At 36.0% G+C, this 25,497-nt stretch overlaps 1 protein-coding gene across 1 annotated transcript; it reads right to left on the reverse strand.

Moving 5' to 3' along the window:
• Positions 1-109: 109 nt before the first annotated feature.
• On the reverse strand, positions 110-25,202 carry LOC105217296 (galactose mutarotase). The gene is made up of 7 exons (XM_011192229.3): positions 24,878-25,202; positions 19,518-19,611; positions 14,817-15,187; positions 14,502-14,749; positions 14,314-14,416; positions 1,600-1,689; positions 110-866 (listed from the first exon to the last, which is right to left on the reverse strand). Exons 1-7 carry the CDS (start codon positions 24,992-24,994, stop codon positions 285-287), a joined length of 1,605 nt encoding a protein of 534 aa, XP_011190531.1. The 5' UTR covers positions 24,995-25,202; the 3' UTR covers positions 110-284.
• Between the last annotated feature and the right edge of the window lie 295 nt (positions 25,203-25,497).

The following is a 25,497-nucleotide window of genomic DNA, read 5'->3' on the forward strand; positions in this document are numbered from 1 at the left end:
ATTAAATTTTTTATCACTAAAATTTAATGTTCTTAAATACTGTTATAGCGGCAGGTGATGATTGTATGATGATTTAATTTGTTTTTAATATGATGAATATTTGGAAATGTTTATTTTTCGAATAGACTTCAAGTTCTAATTTATTTTCACGCGCACTAATTATCATTTAATTTTTAATTTTTAATATTTAATTTTGTGATTGTGGAATTGCTAAAATATTTTCATAAAATTATGCCATACTTTAAGATATTCATTGTTTGTATATTAATTCCGTATTTTAAGCATTATTTCTTTGTGGTTTTCTTTGGTTCACCACCGCAAGCACCCTGTAGCTCTTCATCCCCTTCTTCGGCTTCCCCCTCAGCCGCAGCACCAGCTGCTACTGCTGCTGCACCCACACATTCTTCAGCGTCTACTTTATATTTTTTAGGTTCTTTAGTGAGCTCTTCTTTAGGCTCTTTCTCAACCGTAACTGCAACCTCAATCCTTCCTTTAGCCACTGTTTTTGCTTTTTCAGCCGGTTTCACCGCCGCTTTTACAGCAGCTGCTGCAGTCGTAGCAGCCTCTTTTTTAACTTCACTTGTTTCTTTCTTTTCCTGCTTCTTTATGGCGCCAGAACTTTGCGGTTTCTCGGTCTGTTCTACGGTGGTCTTAGTCGTACTCTCGGCATCTGCAGGCATATCTTCATAGACATCATCGTCTATATTTTCGGCATTGCCTTCACCAATGCTCACATCAATGTACTCAATGTCATCCAATTCGCTTAGCCGTGTTATTGGTGCCTTATTCCTTAACGTGCCGAATTTATAGTTAACCCAATGCTCATACAACTCGCCGGGTCTCAACATAATCCGTGGAAAGTGGACCTGTAATGATTAAGAAGAAAATATTTTTAATGTTTGATTGAAATAGAGACAGCTCTTTAAACAGTGACTCTCTCTCTCTCTCTCTCTCTCCCTTCCTCTTCCCTCTGCCATCCCTCTCTATATTTCTCTCAATAATAAATATCATATTAAATGCTTCAAAAATGAAATCACCGCCATTTTGCGCTCATAAAGCTTATAGTTATATACTTGTAACGGTAAACGATGATTGTTTATATTTTGTCTTTGTACTTGTCAATTTCTCTCTTTAAGTCTTTTCATGTTTGCCATTTCAGAGCGTGGCTCATTCCTTATTTAATCCGCTTTGTTGAACTTTAGCTGCGTTTCTCTTTTACAGTCGTCTTGTCTTGTCTAGCTGCCTTACAATGAGCTGCTGAATAGCCTTTAATATCCTGTCTGTCTTTAGCGCATTATCCTTTCCTTTGACTTTCCGTCAATATTTTGTTGCTTTTGTCATTGTTGTGTTATCTTGTCTTCTTCCTTTTAATTCCCTCCTTCACTTATACACATCTTTACCATTCTTCCTGCGCCCAGCTGTCATTCTTGCGCTGTTTCTTTGCCATTGTCACTGTCAGTCAATGTCCAACTGTCTTTAGCATGGCGAAATGCTGGTATGCTGCCCTTTGCTATACTCACGTACTATTATATAACACACTCGTAAGTGCATGTGTAATGCTTTGCGTGTGCTTTTAATTGTAACCACTATTGAACTCACGTGATTGGGTGCGTCGGGATACCCTTGTGTCTCCAGACAGAATGCGCCATGTTTTTGGTAAGTTGTTCTGTCTCTGCCCTTGAGGAGTTTCTGCGAAAAGCGAATTCAAAGAATATTAAAATAATAGCAAGAATACGCAAATGATACTATATGAGTATATACATATGTATGTATTGTAATATATCATTGATGATTATGTAATGAGTTGCATTGATAGATTAAAGAAGTTTTATATTTTAATTATTAATAAGTCTAGACGTGATCGTCACGCATGTAGTTGGAAACGCACATAATGTATCTTACGTAGGTTTGATATAATAATGTAAAGAAATGCACGCAATCGAGGTACATCTATAAAAAACACCTGACCATGACCCTTCAATAATAATGAGTAGTTACTAGAGTTGATTATGCGATTGCCAAGAGTAGTGTACAATGCCAATTAATCATCATTCGGGAACGTGATGATTAATTGGCAAACCCATGCACTGCCTATACGATGATCTGGACAGGAGCATGACAAGGAAGAACAAAGCGCGCTGGATGGATCTACCGGGACGCAAAACTACTCCGAAACACACAAAATTTTTACTGTCGCTCGATCGAAGGGACTTAAGGAGTTTGTTTGACATACTCTCTGGCTATCTGGTGATAGTAAAAGCCTAAAAGATAGGGCTGACAAATCGAGAAGAAGAATACGAGTATAGAAAAGATCATCTCTTGTGCGATTGTCCTGCATTACCAAGGCAAAGCTGCCAAATTTTGGTGGCCATACAGTATGAGAAACTGGAAAGGGTACCGCGTCAAGCATAGACATCATAAAAGATGACTACTCCCCTCATGGACTACGTAGCGGCTCTCCATCTGGCCTCGCTAAGGACCAAAACTGGTATATTTGCGGTTTATTGGCCTACCAGATTAACATAACCAACTAGAATTCAGCTCTGAGACCTTTCGAGAATCTAAAGACCACATTAAAGTATTTAACGATTAAACAAATTTATACATAATGTTCTCAAGAGATATAATTTTGAAAGTTGCATAATAGACATTGATTGCAAATGAATAATTAAAGATGTAAGTTGTGGTTAGGAAGAAAGTTTCTAAAGAAAGAAGGTATTAAGAGGCACGTTCCTCAACTTTCCGCTTTCGTCTCATACCGAAAAATTGAAAAAGTTAATGGAGTACGCAGCAAAAACAGATATACAACTTATTATTGTAACCGATGTTAACTTCTACCAAAAAGTCTGGATAGCAAAGAGTGCAATTTTAGGATAATTCCAATATTGGTAATATCCCATCCTTTATCAAAATGACGAACACGCGAAGTCTAAGATATAATCATCTGTAATAGAAGTGTGTTAGACCTAGTATTCCATTGAAGGTCTCATTAGAGAACTCCGTAATGATCACAGGTGTATCGACATAAAAATTCAATGTCCATAAGTAATTATATGCAATACCCAAATTAGGTATGAACCGTAAACACGAGGCACGCTTTCAGTTCTTAACCGGTTCTATGTCAGGTATCAACTTGGAACAGTGGAAACCGCACAGTGAATCATCACGATTCTATATACAATAAATAAACTCTGAATGAAAGTATAACTGAAACGTCATTCTTCTCAAACTGCCATCTACCAAACTTAATGCGAAACATTGTGGGATGAATATCAGAACGTAGTTAGTGCCGGTGTTAGAGGTATAACAAAAATTTTTGTATCGAAGAACACTACTAGACACAAGAGTCCAATGCAAGACATTGTCAATCGTTCAAGCTATTTAAGCAGTGTGATGACATCGTGTTTAGCCCGGAAATGCTGACCATTCAAAGCAGCAGGTACTGTGTTGCAACACCAGAGAGAGCACACGCATATGAAACACTGTAAATATTTTTCTCTTATTTTTAATTGACAATTAATAGTAGCTTCCATTAGAATTACATGGCGCGCGTATAATAGCAATTTAGTTATACACGTGTGAATATATATTATGTATACTAGAGTACCTATACACGGCTAAAAAATCAGAAATGCACGTTCTCTAAACCGATCGATATGTTATGCATTTACAATATAATTAGACATACATATTCTTAAATTCATGCATACGAGGGCAGTTTGAAAAGTGTACGGGTTGAGATTTTTCCAAGCCGTAGTTTAAATTTATGCTAGTTTTATATATCGTAGAGGAATACTTTTAGCATTAGATTGACAATGGTAAAGCAACCCTGAAAACCTAAAAATGTTTATCAAAAATAAAAAAAAAATTTCGAATGTTCATTTAAGTGGTTATACCAGTGTGACACATTCAAAAATATAATGTGAAATCACTGCTCGGTGGTATGAACCTCTTTAGTTGAAATATTAAACGCGTTTTTCTCGAAATGACATTTTTCAAAATTGCTGACATCATAGCTCAACGAGTAATTGACCGATCAAATTGAAATTGAGTATTTTTGAATATATTTATTATACAATGACCTGCGATCTTTTTGATTGGTTGAAAATTGTCAATTTGGCATTAAAAAAACGACATTTTTTTCATAACTACGCCATTTTGGTAATTTTTGATCATTGTATAGGACATACTTTAATTTATATATGTTATTGAATTTTTTTGTTTCAGCTACTCATGCGGCCGGAATCATTTTAACAGTTGTGGAACTTTTGCTTTTGGCACCTTCGAAGACATCACAGAACTCCGTTATTTTTCAATGATTTTGTAAAAAAAAATCTTAAAATATAGCTGAAAATATTCCTTATTATGTCCAAAAAACGTTCAAACGAGTACTTTCTTTAAAAAAAATCATGAAAATCGGCTAATCTCTCATGGGTTACACTGGTATAGCTCATTAAGGCTCCAAAATGTTTTCCAGAATCTTCAGAATAAAAAAATTTACAATTATATACCTTTCATACTATCATGGTACTCTTTAAGGTACCCTCTTTAGATATCAGTTCGGATTAAACTCAAAAATTAAAAAAAAAATAAGTTTCTTTTAAAAAGGATTAGCTTTCAGAGTTCTCTTAAGGTTTGTAGATCATTCTTATCTTTAAATGACATCATGATTATGGCTTGCAAGAAACTTGAGCCTAATATGAAGCAGATGCGTTAGGATTAAATATTCTCTATGTACTTTCTTTCAGAAGTTGAGTACAGTAGTTCACTTAAATAAATCGGGGTCGTGTCAAGGCAGCATCGCTTATTGAAAATCATGAAAAAAGTTAAGGTATAATATTGAATATTGGAAAACTATGTTAAGTGGAACTTCGGTACTAAAATTAAAAATTTTAATTTATGACCTTAATAAGACCAATACTGACATATAGAAATATGGATTAACCGTTGTTGGTGTCACACAACTAGAAAGTAGTTGAATCTGAAAGCTTATTATGATTCAATTCTGTGAATTTTTTAAAATAGTTTATATGAAATTGGTCCTCCGCTTTCATCTGCCTACAACTGTTGAAAAACTCTACCGCGTGATTCTATACTTTGATAAGAAATTGAAGCAGAGACTAAGAGGCTTAGTGAGAGATCAAAAAAAAACTAGCCGAATTTCAAGTAGTCATCTAATGAGAGATGGACTGCATTAGGGAAATGTAACTCTTTTTTAACACTCACCACTTAAACTTCCCTCGTAAGCTAGCAAGTGCAAGTACTACTCATACGACCCAGTGTACCAGCAATACAAATATGCACAGCTAATGCATTTTCATTGTATTGAATGTTGGAGTGCTTGTAGACAGAGCAATAAAAATGTGGCCAAAAACTAAAAACCGATTGTAACACTAGAGTTTTAGGCGAATATATATGTAAGTGTGTGTGTGTATGTGTGCGTATAAGGAAGAGTGTGTATAAAGTGCACGCTAGCGAAACGCGTATGACACGTACCGAGTAGTCAGCATGCCACAAGCGGTAGAGCAGTCTAATAAATGCACATTTTATGAGACACATATGTGGCTACTACTACTTGTTTTTGTTTTTGTTTCTATGCGAATATTGTTGTAATATTAGTATGAAACTAAATATTTGTTTGTATGTGCGTGTGTATTTGTAGAGAGGTAACTGTCTGTTTTCGTATGAAAGGCGTAACGCTTGGACTGTGTGTGCCTTTGTTTTTCTGTCCTGTTTACACAAGACACATGTTTTTCTAATGAATAACCCTGCAGTCGTACACAAACGCATGCGTGTACCAAAAACAATTGGGCAAGCGAATAACAAATGCTTATGGGCAAAAAGTAGTCGTACCGTTAGTTCAAAAATAATAAAAAAGCGAGCATAAAATCATAGTAGATGCAAACACTTGACTGGCTTGCAAGCGTTTTTCCGTTTTACTGCAGTTGCAGCGTAAGCTAACGGTGTTGCTCTAATTTTGTTAGTATTTTATTGTATTTGGCTGCGTTTTTCGACAGCACGAGTGCGAGTGTGCCACCGAAGGCAAGAAAACGAATCGGTAAGCGCTGCAGCATAAGCACGTGCCAGTCATAATAATGTCCACTTTTCAGCTAACAAAACTATTTTGCTGCTCGAGTGCATAAAGGCATCCTGTAGCACACGCACGCTCCAACGCTTCAGTGCACGGCACACACATGCATACGGAGGACAAATGTGAAATAAAGTGCAGCGGAAACGGAAATTGTATGATTGCAATCATAAAATACGCTGTTGGCCTTCAAGTGGCGCGCGTGTATGGAATCTTATGTACGTTTACGGCTACAAAAACAACGAAAATATTACTCTAAGTGTAATTTCTATTATTCTGTGCGCTGGAACTCACTTTGCAGTTAGTCAATTAAATTAGTTTTGAAATACGTTTTAAGTGAATTTTAATGGTAATTAGCGGCACAAGTAGCTGTGTGTTCAAGTTTGCAATATTGCGTATGTAAACAACGGTTTCTTCTCAAATTAGCTAAATGTGACTTTATACTAAGATATGTGACTCCAGTAGAAGCCAAATTAGTTTATGTAATTTTAAATATTTCTATGATCACTTATAGGCCTTTGGGATTCTAAAAAGAGAGTCGACACACACTATCTCTTTGTCGATTTTAAAGCTGCTTTTGACAGCACGAAAAGGCACGCGATGCCTGAATTTGGTATCCCTGCAAAACTAATACGGCTGTGTAAGCTGACGTTGAGCAACACCAAAAGCTCCGTCAGGATCGGGAAGGACCTCTCCGAGCCGTTCGATACCAGACGAGGTTTCAGACAAGGTGACTCACTCTCGTGTGATTTCTTTAACTTGATGCTGGAGAAAATAATACGAGCTGCAGAGCTAAATAGAGAAGATACAATCTTCTACAAGAGTGTACAGCTGCTGGCGTACGCCGATGATATTGATATCATCGGAAGCAACAACCGCGCCGTTTGTTCTGCGTTTTCCAGACTAGATAAAGAAGCGAAGCGTATGGGTCTGGTGGTGAATGAGGACAAGACGATATATCTCCTGTCATCAAACAAACAGTCGGCGCATTCGCGTTTTGGCTCCCACATCACTGTTGACAGTCATAATTTGAAGTTGTAGATAATTTCGTTTATCTTGGAACCAGCAGCAATAACAATGTCAGCCTCGAAATCCAGCGCAGAATCACTCTTGCCAACAGGTCCTACTATGGACTGAGTGGGGAATTGAAAAGAAAAGTCCTCTCTCGACGAACAAAAACTAAAATTTACAAGTACTTTATAGTGCAGAAGCGTGGACGGTGTCAACATCCGATGAGACGGCACTAGGAGTTTTCGAGAGAAAGGTTTTGCGGAAGATTTATGGTCCATTAAACATTGGCAACGGCGAATACCGCAGACGATGGAATGATAAGCTGTTTGTGTTATTCGACGACATGGACATAGTCCAGCGAATAAAAAGACAGCGGCTACGCTGGCTAGATCATGTTGTCCGAATGGACGAAAACACTCCAGCCCTGAAAGTGTTCGATGCAGTACCCGCCGGAGGAAGCCGAGGAAGGAGAAGGCCTCCACTCCGTTGGAGGGACCAGATGGAGAGCTACCTGGTTACAATTGGGATCTCCAACTGGCGCCAAACTGCGAGCGAAAGAGAGGAGTGGCGCGATATCATCTATTCGGCTATAACCGGCTAAACCAATCACATACATACATACAAAAGCTACATAGTCCAGAAAATATTGCAGGGAGATTCTTCTACATTTTCTTGTAAACTAAAATAACTTAGACTCTTGTCAACCTAAAATACATTTTTTTCACCATTCCAAAAATTAATTGATAAAGTTATTAAAATCGTTATTAAAACCTTAACCCTTCTGCTATGTTAGGAAAAAATTACACATATAGTGTTTTGGGTCAATTTGACCCACTTATAAAAACTCCACTAATAACACTATTTTATTGAAAGAGTTCATATTTTTTTATTTGAATCAAGTTAAGTGTATGTTAATTGTAGAAAATGGTTGAGATATGCATGTTTTAACGGCAATTTTCACAAACTAAGTTGCTGTGTTCCTTGCAAACAAATTTTTGGCACGTACTACAAACAGCTGAATATTTGTTCGAATTTTTTGTATGATGACAGAAGAAACATCGCTGTCGTTTTTTGGTGGATTCATTTCTGGCAGAGCATAGAGCTGTGCAAAATATACTCGATTTCCGATAACTAGCTTTCTTTTTTGATAGAGTGATGTAATAATAAACGGCTGGCATCCTCCAGCAACATAAAAAACAGATATTATTTTAATTTTCATATTTATCTATTCCTTTTACTGCAGATAACAAATAGAAGAAGAATCAATACAATACGACTAGACTAACACGCGAATTTCGACGAGTTTTACTGAAAATTGGGTCAAATTGACCCAAAACATAGCAGAAGGGTTAAATACATAGGTATTTTCAGGTAAAATTGTACTATAATATATACCATTGAGTTATCGAAACTGAATAAAGGAAAGACAAAAGGAAGTAGGAATTAGAGATTTAAGTGGAAAATTAGATTTTTTCGATATTGAATACTAAAGGTAAAAATTGTCGCTTCTCATCTGTAGTTACAGGTTATAATCTGTTTTTGTGCTTTTTATATTACTGTTCTTTTTAAACTTCGAAAACACTATTACCTAACCATAATTTAGAATTTTTTTCGTTTTTGAAAAAGCTCATGTGAACCAATGATTTGAAGTAAAATTATATTAAGGGGCTAAATGGGTTTCGTGGGTTCAAAAAATCGAGTTTTTGTTTTTTGGCTTATTTATTTCTACAACATCTCAAGAATATTATCCTTAATTTTCAAGTTGATCCGAATAATAATTTCAGATTTGGAAGATGTGAGCTCCAAGTCAGATATTATTGTTACTCAAAACTTTAAATGCGTTTTTCTCGGAACTCTGTTCAAAGTCGGTTGTCAAAATTTCTCGAAAACTACACAACCGATTTTGATCAAATATTGCACAAGTGTTAAATATTTAAAAACAAAAACAAAATGTCAAGCAAATTTGACCAAAATTTTCATCTTTTTGGAAAAATGTCTGCCAAAATTCCAATTTTTTACTTTTTTTTTGTCTTTCCTTCGTTCAAGCACGAGTTTATGGTCTTACCTAACACTTATTTTTGTTTTTTCATTTTGGATGATCCTGTCAGTAGTTTTGCTGACAATCATACAATGTCACAATGGAGGAGTTTTAATTTTTTTTTGCAAATTTCAGAAATTATCCTTTAAACATGTATCTAAAAGACAGAAAAATTTTTGAATTAAATGAATAATTTTTTACATAAAAAAAAATATCGAAAATAGGCCATTTTTTACCCGACTAAACCCATGGAACCCCTTAAAGGAACAGCAAACGAATGAAACTAGGTGAGGCCTGGATCAAGTTTTTCGGATAGTTGCCTCCTAAGCAAAATTTACTTCAATGTATATTTACCAAATTATAGTTATTTAAGAAGAATATTAAAAAATATTGGATAAAAAAATACAGTAAAATAGAGTTGCTATTTTACTAAACAAGGAAAATCATTCATTTAAGTAAATAAAATGTAATATGTTGATTTATATAAAAATTAAGGCTACAATCTACATACTTATCTAAAATATCAAATTGAAAATTGATCCACTTTAATGATGCCAAATTTGAGTAAATAATTTTTACAAAACAGTATTGTGATACTATGAGAAAACTCTTACTTTCCAATAGTCCTTATCTGGATATACATCCTATATTTTCAAAATTTTCTAATTCTGATGAAGAAAAACTCTAGCCATAAAATTTCACAGACAGTATTGAAACATATGCGCAATTTTTATGAAGAAAAACTTGATTTTCGTGATTGTGTTCACAGCAACGGAATGCGTTTGATCTTTCAACCAGTTACTAAAAACAATTCAGATCGAAATTACAGAGTTGGAGGAGCCAATTCATAAGAAAGGAATTAAATTGTTGAAATTAAAAATTGTCTCCCTTTGCAGAATGTAGCAACAATGGTAGTTGCCTCTAAAACTTGGTTTTCCATTAGAAAATCCAAGATAAATTCGGCAAATCATTTTCAGGGTCTATATGCTACTACGGTTCTCTCTAAATAAATCTAGTATACTATGAGGCAGTCAACTGAGCTTGTTATAAAGAAATACTATACATTAAAATCCTTGTTTCTCCAATCTAAAACATATGAAAAATAAAAAAATAAACGCCAATTGTGAATTTTACACGGAAATATGATATTTATAAATAAAAGTTGAGTATACGACACGGCTACCATTTCCTATCTCTCTATCATTTATATTGTAAAGCTAACCGCTAAAATTTCGTATTCATATATTGATTGTGATGATTGTTTTGGTTTATACCAAAAACAATTTTTAACTGCCTAATTGTTGTTACCGGAGTTTATAGTTTTATTGTTGTTGTTCAATGGTTTAAATTTTATTTCAGCAGCTTCTGTTTTTCTTTGGCACCGCGGCTTCGGTTTAAATAAACACGAGCATTTCCTGAAAAGCTTTTTATTTCGCTGTGAATTCCCTTTCTCTTACTCCTATGGTTATGCAGTATTGTTGTTTGTTTTTGTTGTTATTACAGCTTTTCGCAAGGCAAAGCTTATTGTTTTGAATTTTCAGTTGCCAGCAAATAGCGTGAATGATTGTTATTATTGTTGTTGTGTGTTCCTCAATGCGCAAATCAAACAACACTTTATGAAAGTTTTCTCAACTTGCAGCGAGCAGCACTCATGCCGCCAACACAACACAGTGGTCAGCAGCAACAAACACACTTTCATACACATACATACTTATTAGCTTGTACACATTTGTTTATAAACTCATGAAATGCTTATATTCATTTATGCTCATTTACATGTAAACACACACACACACATGCACTCGCACAAATACGAGTAGAATAAAGTTGTGTGCTTGCCTCCAAACTCATTGCAAAAATTCGAGCTTTGAAAGTTGCTCAATTGCGGTTGCTGCCACATCGTTGGCTAATTGAGTGCGCCATTAAAGCGTTCATACACATACATAGATGCGTGTATTTGCCACACATCAATAAGTGAGTATGTATGCAAATTGAAAGTACAACAAAATGTAAACAGGCAAAACAACAATTCATTGAAATTTCAACAACAACAAACAGGCGAACTCTGTAAAAGTGTACTTAAATAGTTGTTTTTGGATTTGTGTTTTTTTTATTTTTTAGGCTTATGGACTCTTCATGTAGAGGATTGTGGATTTTCACATGCCTTTGCATTCTATGTCTGTGTTATTCACTTTAATAATGAAGTAACTCCAATTAACTTCTCGGAGGAGTTTCACATTCTAGTTTATAAAACATTTAGTTATGAAATAAGGAAAAATTAAAACAATTTTTATGAATTTTTGCCCTAATTTTGCCAGTATGGATTTTAATAAAGTTCTAAAAATAGTTGTAGTACAGACTAGTTATTTAATTGCGTAGCTCTCTGTTCAATATTAATAATAATGAGGTCTTCTTTGTAATAAAACGGAAGAATTAAAGAAAAAAATAAGGCTGAAAGAAGTAGGTTATATGAGCATAACTTGATTTGTAAATTACTATTTAAAATAAAAATTTCTGCCTTTCATATTTCCAGAAATAATTAAAATTATACATCAAATTCTTTAAGATTAGCAAATATAAACTATGTTTGTTGGAAACCCATTAAGGTCGAAAAGTAACCACCATTTTGTACAATATTTGAAAAAACTGAAAGTAATATATAGTCACAGAACTTTATGAGTGCGATCACTGTTAGAGAAATTTTTTTCTTCGAGGACTTTTCTTGTCAACACTTTTCTAGTGCTTTAATATGTTTTCAGCTACGATAAGGTAAATTAATTAAGTAAACTATATGAGCTCATGGTACAAAGTACCATTTAGAACAATTCGCAGATATTATTAAGGATTAAAAAAAAATGTTCGAAAACTATTTAAATAGATCAAATCGAATGATGGGCCCTTTGTATAATAAAACGGAATTTAGCATGTCTCTTATCCATAAATTATATAAAGTTAGTGGGTTTTATATAAAGTCCTTAACCGTAGGTTTACCACGATGATGGAAGTATGATGTCATGAGGCGCGTTTTTTTGGTAAGGCGGAACCAATTTGAATATACTAAAAATTAAAATGGATAAATTTTTCTTTGAGTCCATGTCCATAAACTGGATACTTTTGTAGAAGAATGATACAAAGGCAAAGACCGGATCCCAATCCAAAATTTACTAGAATGATGTCGAGACACAAATAGCATAAAAATATTCAAAATGTTGGATGACTTATGTGCTGGAGTAGAGGACTTTCGGAATACAATCCCAGAACTAAATATATATATTACAAAATACTAACCAATACCACACTTTCATGCCATTTATTATTTATTTCTGTACTTTTTTCATGTCTTTGGAAGCTCTTTTAAAACTGCGCTATTTTTTTTATTTTTAATATCTACTGTTTTTGTGTTTTCATAATATGCAAGTGAATAATTTGCAAAATAAAATCAATTCTTTAAATCTTTCCTTGATAAACTAAATTAATAGTTTCTGTTATTGAAGACCAAGTGTGCCATTTATGTGGACATGGCTGAACTACTTATATAAATAAAACTTACTGGCGACATTTCACTTTGGTATCCCATCCTACTCCATGAAAATGGATTAAATCCATCCATAAGTAAGATTAAGTCCATCCTTCCTACAAATATCATGTAGAAGAAATGGTATAGAAGGAATTTATTCAGATTGGGATAAAAAAATTATATTTTGTTCATATAATCTTGACTCTACGTTGAATCGTCCCAAACAGTGGCCAAGCCGGGATTGACGGTCAGGTAGGTTTTGCTGTGTGTTTGGTGGGATTGAGCTGCTTCCATTTGGCAGACGCTTAATCCGAATTAACCCACGATTACCATATGCTAACGCAAAATTTTTCCCTATATCTTCATAAATAACTTGAAAATTACACTATAAAACTGCGAACTTCGTTGTTTTTTTGCATTTTCCGGAAAAGTTAAATATTGATTATAATGAATCAAATACATGGGTGTATTTCATTTCAGAAAAATCTGAAACGTAAAAAGTTCTGGGCAGTACCGGGTTAATTCTACCATCTACTGCGTACAATAGGACTGCTTGAAGCAGGCGATCGACCAGAAGCGTCCAGAATTGGCCAACAGGAAGGGTGTAGTGTACCACCAGGACAACGCCAGACCACACACTTCGTTGATGACTCGTCAGAAGCCACTGGAGCTCGGATGGGAGGTTTTAACGCATCCACCATATAATCCGAACATAGCGCCAAGTGATTACTACGGAACGAACGCTCTTGGTGGTGTTAAGTTGAACTGAAAAGAGGCTTGTGAAAAGTGGCTGTCCGAGTTCTTCGCCGCTTATTTGCCGCCTAGATGGAAACAGATTATCGAAGGAAACGGCGCATATTTGAACTAAATCCGATCACTGTAAAACTTTTTATAAAGCATTGAATAAAGAGCAAAATACCGGAAGGGAGATATTTACCAACCTAATATGCAACAAATTATGTGCTCAAATCTTACTTTATTACATCAGATGTAAAACCATGAATTGAAGTTAGCACATTTTAATAGTAAACACCACAAAACACTTAAAACTTTTGTTTGTAAACACATATGAACTCCTAACGGCTACCACTTTTTCTTAACAGATCAACTAACCGGTTTAGTGTTCGCTTTATTTTTGTTGTACCTTTCAATTGATTCGCTCATGTTTTGCTGCAGTCAAACATAACAACACTTTGCCTGCACCCCCTATTCCCGTCGGCTTCCCTTCACTCATGCACAACAAACAACACTTCACTTTCCCACCACAGCACCACAAGGAATTCAACACAGTTCACTGCATTGCTTTTAGCACAACCAAAGCGCTTTTGCCACTTACTATAAAGTTAGTAGCATTGCAACGGTATTTTGAACATTTTTCAATATTTTTTTAACCAACCCTGTCTTCAACTTTTCCTATTTCATTTCATAACGGTGAAACGGCTAATTGCTTGTTGCGCTTGATTGGCGCGCACTTGGTTGCTTGAGTGCGAAATATTGCGCAATAATGCGAAGAGTGTGTGTGGGTAAGCATAATAACTGCAGCTGTAATCTCTTAAATACATTTAATACCTCATTTGCTGCGCTGCAACGTGTAAATCTTACACTTTAAAAATATATTAAAAATATTTTTTTTTTGCTCTTAATGTAGCATTGACTCACCTCGCCCTTTCGCTCATCTGGCAGAAAGTTGCCGGTATAGAATTGTACGCCTGGCTGATTGCTATAGACCTCCATCCAACGACCGGTCGGCTGGTGGATAACTCTGTGATGGAAGAAATTTATTTGTAATTATGGATGGATGTATTTTAGGAATATCTTGAAGTTCAACATTTTTTTCCAGTACTCACTTTGCCACTCTGGTGATATCCTTTGGACCCAATTCATCGCGTGTCACACAAAAGTTGTCATCGAAACCCAATTTTCTATCTTCAATTTTACGTATACGCCGACCCAAATTTTCTCCACAACGAAAGTCATAGGGGGTGTGGATGACAGGAAGATAGACCCCTGTTGGTATACATTCATCATTTGTTTGGGTTATTTCACGCGCAAATATCGAAACAGTGTGCTGATAAAGAGCATCTCGGCCGGCATCCTGATTTTAATTTTAATAAAATAACAATTTAATAAAAACTTGCTCCCCGCTCCCACAAAATACTCACATGTCCAGCCAAATTGAAGTACGAATGATTTGTCATATTCACTATTGTGGTCATTGTTGTTTTTGCCGTCATATAAACACGCAAAGTATTATCTTCGTGTATTGTATAACGCACAGTACAAAAGAGTTCACCCGGATAACCCTCGTGACCGTCCGGTGAACGATGACAGAAAGTCACACCATTTTCGTGGATTTCCTTCAGATTCCATGGTATTTTATCGAAACCAATATTGCCGCCATGCAAATGATGAATGCCATGATTTTGGGTAACTTGTACTTCTTTGTCGTAAATAAAGAAACTGCCGTATGAAAGACGATTACAAACACGTCCAACGGTGGCGCCAAAATACGGATTACCGCAATCTTCATATTCTGAAAGAAAATAAGTTAGAAAAAGTGGGATAGTTAAAAATTTTCATGTCTCAAATTTGAAGAATAAGTTGTGAAATCTTTCTACATCATACAGTTTCTCTTCTCATCTGCAAAAAGGAATACACTCGTAATAACCCATATCCCCCTAACTTCAATATAATACCAGCTAAAATTATTGATCCTGAAACTGGAGCCTCCACATGAGCCTTAGGTAATCATAGAGTTCTAGTACTGGTAGTGCTGGTCTAGTCTAGTACGAAATTACTAACAAAATCTACAAAAGCGGTGACAATGAAGGAAATTACTTCATCAATTTGCAGAAAAGCGAAAAACCCATAACCTGTGATTCTATTGATCGGACTCTGAGGAAGTTCGGATCAATAGTGCGACTAAAATATCGATTTGGACCAGAAAAGCTTTACCCTAAGTAATGGAGCTGGGGTAATTCTAACTTTAGGTGGTAGCGTAGACGTACCGTCTCGTCAATTTCGGAAGTTCGTGTAGTCTCTGCCGTCCGACCTATGACAACAACGCGCTCATGCTAGCCAAACTGGTGAACAGACTTATTGGACGAAAAGAAGACAGCGCAGGGCTTTGCTACTCTGAAAGATCTACTACTAGGGATACGACGTCGAGTTTAACTTTGCAAGCTTATCAAGACAGCGTCGGTACATTTGAGTATTATAAAGAGTTGACAAGCTTACCTCAAGCAATTTTCAATCACAATGAAGAAATGTTTAGGAATGTTCCCTTACCCAAATTGTAACTGGAAAAAGATCTCAACAGTAAATTACACCTCTGTCTATACTATTTCGTTTCGAATCATTTACAAAGAAGTTCAATATTAAATTTCCATACCGAATATTCCGTCCCTTTCACAGAGCTGTTAGGGGGCTTCAATTGAACCATAAAGACTGGCTGGAAATGCAATTTATTTAGAAGTCCTGTGTGTTTCAAACAATAAGCCAACGATCATAACTCTTACATAAATCTGATGGCATTCCTAGTTTAGAAAGGCCTATATTCAACCATATACTTAAAAGCTTGATTCAGCCTAAAAAATAAAAAAAATAATGAAATACCTAATCGTCCGCAGAGAAAGATTTTCTATAAAAACAAATGACTAACTTATGTGTGTAGCCGGAACAAACAATCCGTCCAAAAGCGTGCTCTTAATTCGCTGAGCATTGCATCGGGCTGACGTCCGTGGCGCTCATAAGCTCTCACTTCGGTTTTGCAGCTGCTGCTAAAGCAGCTGAAGTGTGTCTGCATGCGAGAGTGTGACTTGTTGTTGGCCTTGTTTTTGTGTGGCATGCAACAGACTTACCGGAAGTGGCCATTGCATACCAAGTGCCACTACAATCAACCGCCAACCGACAACCGCCGTCACCTCGGCATCGCCACAGTCCATAGAGTATAGCAGCGTCGGGCCACTTCAAGTCGGCATTAGTGACAACCGAGAGGGCGTTGTTTTTTTGTTGCTCAAACGCTAGACGACCGCTTGAGGTCAAGCTTTTTTTCGACTAACCAGTCATATGTAGCCACTTTAGGTAGGTATGAGTTGTGTAACCATCGTTGGTGGTCGGTTGTCTTCATAGCTGGTAACGTCGTATTAGCGCCACGCACACATGCATATGGGAGCATATGAAGTGACCAAAACTGCAGTATTCGGTGGCTTAGTGCGATGACCGTTACACACACACACACACCCTAACTAACCATCCGGCGCATGGCCCCATCTCTGTTTGGGACGCAGACGGTTCGCATTTTTGTTGAGGTCAGTCGTTGTGAGCCGCACTGCAACCGGCCATTGTTGGTGTGTGTTTTTGTTTTATGGCTACAGTTGGTGTTGCCATTGTTTGCTTTGCTCTTTGCGTTTTCCGAGTGTGAATTGCGATTTTTGCTTTTGTCTTCCGTTTCGCCGCTGCAACGCGTCAGTTCCGCTTAAGTGGGAAATTTGTTACCCTCGAAGCGTTACAAGTGGTAACACCAAATTGGCCCTCAACAGCGACGAGTGTGAGTAAGCCGGGAAAAAAGCAAAAAACAAAAAAAATCAAAATGTCGTACTCTCATATGGGAAAAATTCAGCTGCTGCAGAATACACACATGCTTAGAAAGACAGAAAGGCAGACAGACAGACAGCTGCATTCGTACATATATGCGCGGACCGCCGCACGAACCGACGGACGTACGGGGCTTTAGCTGACCACTCCAGATGGCAAAGTGTTTGTGTGCATCCGGTATTTCCGGCTGTTTTTGTAGACTCTACATTCTATTTTTTCCGGTTTCCCCTTTGACAGCGACCTCCTCGGCCCTCGGCGTCGGCTTCTCTCTCGACATTTCGACCATTGCTAGTTTAACACAGCCATTGTTTAAGCTGTTTGTGTCATTGTTTGCTGGCCATCAGTGTCAGCATAATATTTGCCACGTTGTTAAAGGGAAATGTGTTCACGTCACGTGCGGTGCAAAGTATGTCTGTGACACTTATGCCAACATATGAATACGAGCATGTGTGTGTCTGCGCGCATGCATGCTTGACAGTAACTAATACTGACACCTCTGCTTTATTTCTTCATCTTACGAAATGCCTGTGCGTTGCTTTAAAACCTTTTAATCGTTTCCGAATTTGTGGCATTTATGAGAGATTACATTACTGTGGAGATTTCTTTAGCAGTGCTAAGGATTGGAACACATTTCTTAGCAGAGTTCTTCTATGTATCTCAAATCTAAACTATGTGAAATCGTTTCTCTCAAAATCAGTCTGGGATGCAGTGAACTCTGGATAAGGTTACGTTAGGTTAGTCTGGTAGGTTAATAAGCCACAAATAGATTAGTTTTGGCAGTGACGCCACGTAGTCAATGAGAAGTAGTCATCCTTTAGGATCTCTGCACACGACGCGAATTTTAAAAAGTTATGTGCTTTCACTATCGATACCTCGTTCAGATTTTCGTACTGTATCAGATCATCTCTGATGAGACAGCGGCACTGAGGCGGGTGCCGCTACCAGACAGTGAGAATTCCAACCTTATGTACTCCTACAGTCCATTCTATCGAGCGACAGTTGGAATTTTAGGTATTTCTCATCAACTAAGGATATATTTCAAGGTTATTAATTCTGAAAGCAAGGTCACACGGGTCACTTACTCATTTGGTGGACTAAAATAGTCCTTCTCCCAACTAAATTTGAATTTTTGGTAACGAATGATTTTTGAATATTGTGAATGCTCTTTCTAGCTCTTTCAATATCTTTGTGATACATGCCATTTTCTTTATTCATTGAATCTGCTCTTTGAAGCCTAACAATACCTCCAAAACATGTTTGTTAAAGACTTTCAAGTTGAAGCCTCAAAATTAGCCCGTTTCTTTCTTTCCTAACCAAAAGTTTCAATAATAATCTTTAGATTATTCGCTTCATGAGAGCCATTCCAGGTGTTCCAGATACTAAACTGTACCCACGAAAGTCTGATCTACAAAACCGGACCGGGCCCAAATTGGTATTCGGCTAAGGACTGTCAACATAGCAAATATATGTAAAGTCTATAAAACCGGACCGGGCCCAAATTGGTATTCGGCTAAGGACAGTTAACTTAGTAATATTTGCAAAATATTTTTCTATCGCTAAAACAGCAAAAACAACATCGATAAATAAAATATTTTCAAAACGTCTTTCTGTGTCCAGATAACGCCCGATTTCGAAGATTCACACCTCACATCATGGGCACAACAAAGTTTCGTTTCGTTAACTTTAATAATAAAGAGATTTTGTTATATATCCGAGATTTTTATCGAGCTTAAAGGAAGAATTGTTCGATATCGGATCTGGCATGCTTGAAGCAGTAAACAAAAATTTATCGTTTTATTCATTTCGTATTCAAAAAGTAGGCCAATTAAATTGTGGAAAAATCAGAAATTTGGTTAATTAAATTGTTAGATATCCAATAACTTAATACTATGAAACTCTGTTCAGCTATCAAAAAGCTTCCTAGCAACCCATCATCTGTCAATGCATTTTTTATAGCGTTATTTGTCCGAGAGGATGGACGAACAAACGGATAGATAGACCAACAAAGCGAAAAAATCGATCCTTTTGATAGAAATACATATATATTTTTAGTATATAACCCACCCAAGATGACTTTCTAGTGTGTGCTTTGATTCAATCAATAGCAAAAATTAATTTAGTCTTAAAGACATCTAAGATTAAAGCATCTTGGTGGGTTCATCTAGAACAACTTATCTGATCTTAGAACAGATCCATCAAATTGAGTATATAAACTCATGATCGTGAACTGAATACTTTAAAACTCACATATATATCGAAGAACTTACCTTCTATTAAATCGAAGCCCATAACCACGTCTTCCAGTTTGCCGGATTCATCTGGAATTCTGAGAGAAAAGATGGCGGCACCATAAGATATGACCTTCATTTTTACAAATTCAATGGGAATTGGGATCATTTCATTGACATTTGTTTACAGCAATGCCATCACCGGATGTCATTTATTGTATTTAGAATGCATTATATAAGAAATATTATTTGCATTGCCACATGCGATTTCCAGAGTAGCGAAGCGTTGAAGAGCCAACATGCAGAAACAAAAAAGTAAAAAATGAAAAATAAATAATTTAAAATAAAGCAAAAATTATGTGTTAATACTATGCTAAAAATGAAATAAGTATAAGGAGCAAAAAAATCAAAGGAAAGTAGTCAAAATAAGAAACAATTCACAACGACCAAAGAAATTGTTAACTTTACGGTGAAACAGTTATATGTATATGGTAACTATAGCATGTAGACTACCGCATATGCTTTTACTCCATAAATACTATAATGAATATATACATGCACTCATATTTATGAACACTCCGTTAATTGTTGTGTCATATTTCGACCACACACGCCACATTAACACTTCCGACTACTTCCGTGGATTCGCAATTTTTATTATTTATTTAAATGCTTGCGTCTTTCTTTCTTCTTAAATGACCGCTACCCATTCCTTTGCCTCATAAGTGTAGACATTTGTACAGTTTCAGAGAATGCATTACGGATAAATGTTGCGAAAATCCTGAGGAGACTTAATGGAAATGGACACAGTTCTTATAGCCTTTCAGCAGAAAAGAACCTACTCGATTGCGTACCAACTTAATACCCTTCTCTGGTGGTCGACGGCTGTTTGCGGCACGTGCTGCATGGTTTCTCTTTTTCTCTTCTTAGTTGTCGGAGGATGTTGCTGCTTTGGTATGCATGTGTGGGTTTGGGAAGTGTAAAAGAAAGTTTCGTATGTAGGGTAAAATATAAAAAAAATCTTTTTCTGGGAATCTGCGGATTTCGAAGATTATGTTTAACATGGATTTTATAAATTTTACACTGTAAGGATGGCAAGAAATAGTTATTGTGTTATATATAGCCTCATAACTATATAAGAGATTGGCAAAATAAATAAATCAGCTGGTTGAAGAGTTTGTTTCGAGTAAAGCTAAAACAATTTTTTAGGGAAATTTGGATTGTTTTATTCAAGAAAGTTGTCATCGACGCATAAATATTTCCTGCAATATCATTTTCGTAGTACGATGAACCATTTGCTTCAGAACAGCCCTCTTTCTCGACGACTATCTCTTCATTTTCGATCAATTTCTTTACAGCGAGAATTCTCATTATGCCTGAGATCAAAAAAGGTCTCTTTAGACTTATTCTGGAAACCATGGTGGATTCTAAAGTAATTAGAGGTCCAATTCATACAATTTTGAGATAACAAATTTTTTAAGGTTATGTCTAACTATTCGATAATCTCAAAGATTATATATAATTTATTCTGGTTTATTTACTTATCACAGTCAAGATTACTCGATGATCAGAGATAATGATCGAGTGAAGTAGATATCAGTGAGTGAAAGGACACTTGAGGAAGATTTTTCTTGAAGAAAGTTTTGATTTAGATGATAGTAATATGGATCTGACTGATATGTAACTCTAAAGAATCTTTCCAGGTAACAGCCCCAAAGGTAACTGTAGTCATCCCCACAAAAGTTTTATGGATGAGGTTATATTTATCATATGAGTGACGAATATTCTGCAATTTTAGCTGAGTTTATAAGAAGCTTTCGATATTTTCGGAAATAGATGCTAAGTTATGTAAACTATAGTATATCATATGAGCCCAGTTTTACCTAAAATGAGCCAAATTTCCGAAAAATATATAAACTCTGCACCCATTTTATTTCCAGTGTGTGTGCTTACTGTTAATGGTGAAGAATATATGTGTCTCGAAATTAAGGCCTATCCATAACTCATAGTCGCACCCTTTTTCAACTCTCCCAGCCTTATCCGCTCGTTAATTCAATGCTGTCTTCGCAATCATTATCACCAGCCATTAAACTGTATATAAAAAAAAATCGAATACGATAATTGAGCAACCCTTCTCGGTAATGGATTTTCATTTTTTGCGCGCGCCAATTCATTATTTTCAATAAGTATCGATTTCATTCAACTCTTTTTGGCTTTAAACTGATTTCCTTTCTTTGAATATTTTTTTATTATTTATTTGCTGTGCTGTGCTATGCTGTGTTGGCAAACTTAAAGCGTTTTTGGGTTACTTTAGCCGATTAACCCTACTAATAGTGACAATATCAATTTTTTGGGTTTCACAATGCATTCCACACCGCACACGCACCAATTCACTGTTGCCTCGCATATTGTCACTACTTCGAAAACCGTTTTAACATCTCCCTTAACACGCCTCAATTGTCGCTGTTGATATTAAGAGGTCATTGGACCCACAGATACATTAATGTTATTGCCGTGCCATGTACGTACCAGCCATTGTCTCGGCCATGTGGTTAGAATGGCTGCCTTGCCCATTTTATGGCATGACAAAATTATAGAGTGTTGCGAGTTGTCATGTGAGCTGAGCGCTGAGGGTACGGAAAAAAGGGTTGCCTCATGTCTTATGCTTGTCTTCGGACCGTTTGTTGCCATTGCCATTGATAGCTGGCATTTGTTGCGCCGCCGCCGGTAGGGTGGTATGGGTAAGCATTGTGATAATAGTCGATTCGTGATACGGAAATGGCATTTTGTGTTATGTCTCTTTTAACTACTTCGACAAGCTGCAGTTAGAGGCGGTTGGCCGATCGAATGGCCCATCAACCCAACGCTTGCTCTACTTTTGCTTACATCCGCCTAATACTCAATTGTCCAATAAATGTTTGCCTGAAATTGCTTGGGTTTCGACATGTTAATATTCGTGGAGTGGTGAAGACAGCATACAGACACCATATGTATATTTATTTGTAGTTAATATTTGTGGTTATGGATAATTTGGGATGTGTGCCTGACGTCCACAATAAAAAGCTGCGAGTGACAGTTCTAATATATGAAACTTTGCATATTTTTGATGGATTAAAGCATAACAACTGTTGATATGGATAAAGATTGAATGGACATTTTAGATGGCTTGCAAATAAATAAATTTTGGTTAGGGATTTCGTAAATATGAAAAAGAGTTGTTGCTGGGATCAGCACAGTAAATTTTGGGAATTGTGGTAATACCTTGATAACTTTCAATTCAAATTGAAACATATGGATGAAAATGATATAGAATTTCTTTTTGCGGAGAAATTTCTCATACAGAAACCTATTGGATATACTTTTATCTCCAGCAGCAGATTCCCTTGGCAGAATACCTGTCTATAGTTTGAGCGAACTAAACGAACAGGCTGATGAAATGCATTTAAAAATTCATAACATTGATCTGAAAAATTCAATGAAGAAATGAAATCGGGGTTACATGGGTTTCGTGAGTTCAAAATTAATTTCTACAACATCTCAAGAATATTAATCTAAATTTTCAAGTATATTAGAATAATAATTTTGGAGATATCGCCTTTGGAAGGTGTGCGTTCCTAGTCAGGTGTTATTGTTACTCAAAACTTTAAACACGTTTTTCTCGGAACCGTGTCTTCAACGTCGGTAGTCAAATGTTCTCGAAAACTACTCAACCGATCTTGAAAAAATTTTGCACAAGCGTTCGAGATACAACCTACTCGTGTTTGGACGAAGGATTCTTTTTTTTAATTATGTACAACTACTTTAAAAAAAAAATGTGAAACAAATATGACCGAAATTTTTATTTTTTTGGAAAAATGTCTGCCATAATACCAATTTTGACTACTTTTGTCTTTCCTTCGTTAAAGCGCGAGTTTATTTTAGTTTTTTTCATTTTAGGTGATACTCTTAGGAGTTATACTGACAACGCGGACGCACCGTTTTTCCGAGAGGTCACCGGAAATGGCGTCACAATGGAGAAGTTTAAAATTTTGTGAAAATTTCAGAAATTATTCTTTAAATATAAATAATTTTTTACATAGAAGCAAATCTCGATGTAAATCCTTAAAGTAACGGCAAATAAATTACGAATAATTTAATAATTTAAACAAACAAAATTTAAATCGGTTGAAAACTCTTTCGGCAATCCAAGTCACCGCAACGACGCTTTCGGAAAAACATGATTTCGATTTAATCGCGTTTAAAGTTTCAAGTACACTTTTTTCTAGAGATATTTCAAAATACAAAATGCTATAACTTCGCTTGTTCTGCTTAAATCTTTATAAAACGGGAGATAACATTCTTAAGAACGTATACTTTATGATAAAAGAAAAAAAAGTTCGGATTTTTTACCGACTTCAACATATACATAATATATAAGATGTTAATGTTATGCCATGGAAACCTTGATGTAACCCTCAGTTATATGGATATGCGAGTTGAAAATCTCCTTCCAATAATTACAAATTTTTATGATAATCCCTTATCATTATTCGGAAATAGGGAATGAACCCACGTTCTTCGAAGTAAAAGTCGGTTTCAGAATTCCGTCGAGGTAGTCACTGAATATAACAATTCTCAACCAGTTCACACTAAGTGATCAATGTTATATAAAGTGAATAATATATTCTAATAAGAGTGAGATTTTGACAAGGGTGTACTTTGTTGGAGTCCAATTCGTTACTGATAGAAATGTCGATAAGAAAATGAAAAAATTAATGAGGAAATGTCAAACCGCCATTACTGCATTTACTCAGATGACTTGGAGTGAGAAGCGTTTCAACAATGTGCGTTTCCAAAGTGTTTCATCTCAATCGAATCAGCATCGCTTTAGATCACTGACCTCAATATTGTTTATTTGACAAACTAATGCTTCATCTTAAATGATACTGTGAATAGATAGAAATTCAGCACTTTCAATTTTAAAGTTGCCACCTTAATTTTTGAGCATTACTCGCATAACTCTTAAAAATATCAACATTAAATCAATTTTAAACTAACTGATTATATTGATAGCAAATATATTGAAAATATATATACATATTGAGAACTATGAAATTCTACAATACATATATTGTTCCACCAAAAATTTAAAACTAAAAACCCAAATTTGCGAATTCGTCAGTGCCAAGGTCAAACTAGAAAGTAATCAACAAGACAACAACAACAAGCTAAGTGTGCTGCAGCACTTGTGCGCTTATCATTGCTTCAAAGTAAGTTTCCCAACAACTTAGCAAATTCAACAAGTGGCACGAGAGCACTAATATCTACATACAAACTGACATACAGATATACTCATATATACTTAAATGCATACTCGCTAGAAGAAACACTTTAAAAATGTGTCAATAAGCAGCACTCACCTGCACATACATATTGGTGACATCGTTCACCAAAGTAAAACGGTGTATATGCGCGAGCTCACCGGTAATCGGATCCGTCACACTGCTAATCATATCCTGCGACACGTGAATTGTCATTTTCGCCGATAGAGTTGGAACTTGCGGATTTCTTAATTTTTGAAACTAATTTGTTTTATTGGATTATAATAAACAACCGCAGCAGCAGTAAACACTTGAGAGGAATTGGAATTAAATGAAATTCTAAGTTAGCCGGCTAACAGTACCCAAGCCGAAAGCCAAAGCGACGCGAATGGGCGCACACAACAAATAGCGAACCAAGCGATTCTGTTATATGTTTGAGGTGTCAATAATGTCAGCGAGAGACCAAAAAATCTGTAGATAAGTATATGAGATGTACGAGTACTTGAGTGCAGCGAGTGTGAGAAGAGTGCGAGAGACTCTAGTTGCTAGCTTGTGGGGGATTCTTTTTTTTTGTTATTTATTCCGCAATGTCATAATGGCAAAATGTACGAATTGTTATTGTGCAATAATACATATAACAAAAGGCTGTTAAATAAACTTGCGTTTAAGTGCGCAATGTGTGCAAAGAAAATATATATTTACAGTTTGAAGACCCTGTA

This window comes from Zeugodacus cucurbitae, chromosome 5 (genome assembly GCF_028554725.1).
Source record: "Zeugodacus cucurbitae isolate PBARC_wt_2022May chromosome 5, idZeuCucr1.2, whole genome shotgun sequence".
NCBI classification, from domain to species: Eukaryota; Metazoa; Arthropoda; class Insecta; order Diptera; family Tephritidae; genus Zeugodacus; species Zeugodacus cucurbitae.

What these genes read in the sequence shown, in the direction of transcription:
- LOC105217296 (XM_011192229.3), bottom strand. Translation starts at nt 24,994, where the DNA reads ATGACAATTCACGTGTCGCAGGATATGATTAGCAGTGTGACGGATCCG. An exon ending in TCACCAATATGTATGTGCAG is followed by an intron (nt 19,612 to 24,877) that starts GTGAGTGCTGCT and finishes GTAAAAATGAAG; the next exon opens with GTCATATCTTATGGTGCCGC. An exon ending in ATCCCGACGCACCCAATCAC is followed by an intron (nt 867 to 1,599) that starts GTGAGTTCAATA and finishes TAATCATTACAG; the next exon opens with GTCCACTTTCCACGGATTAT.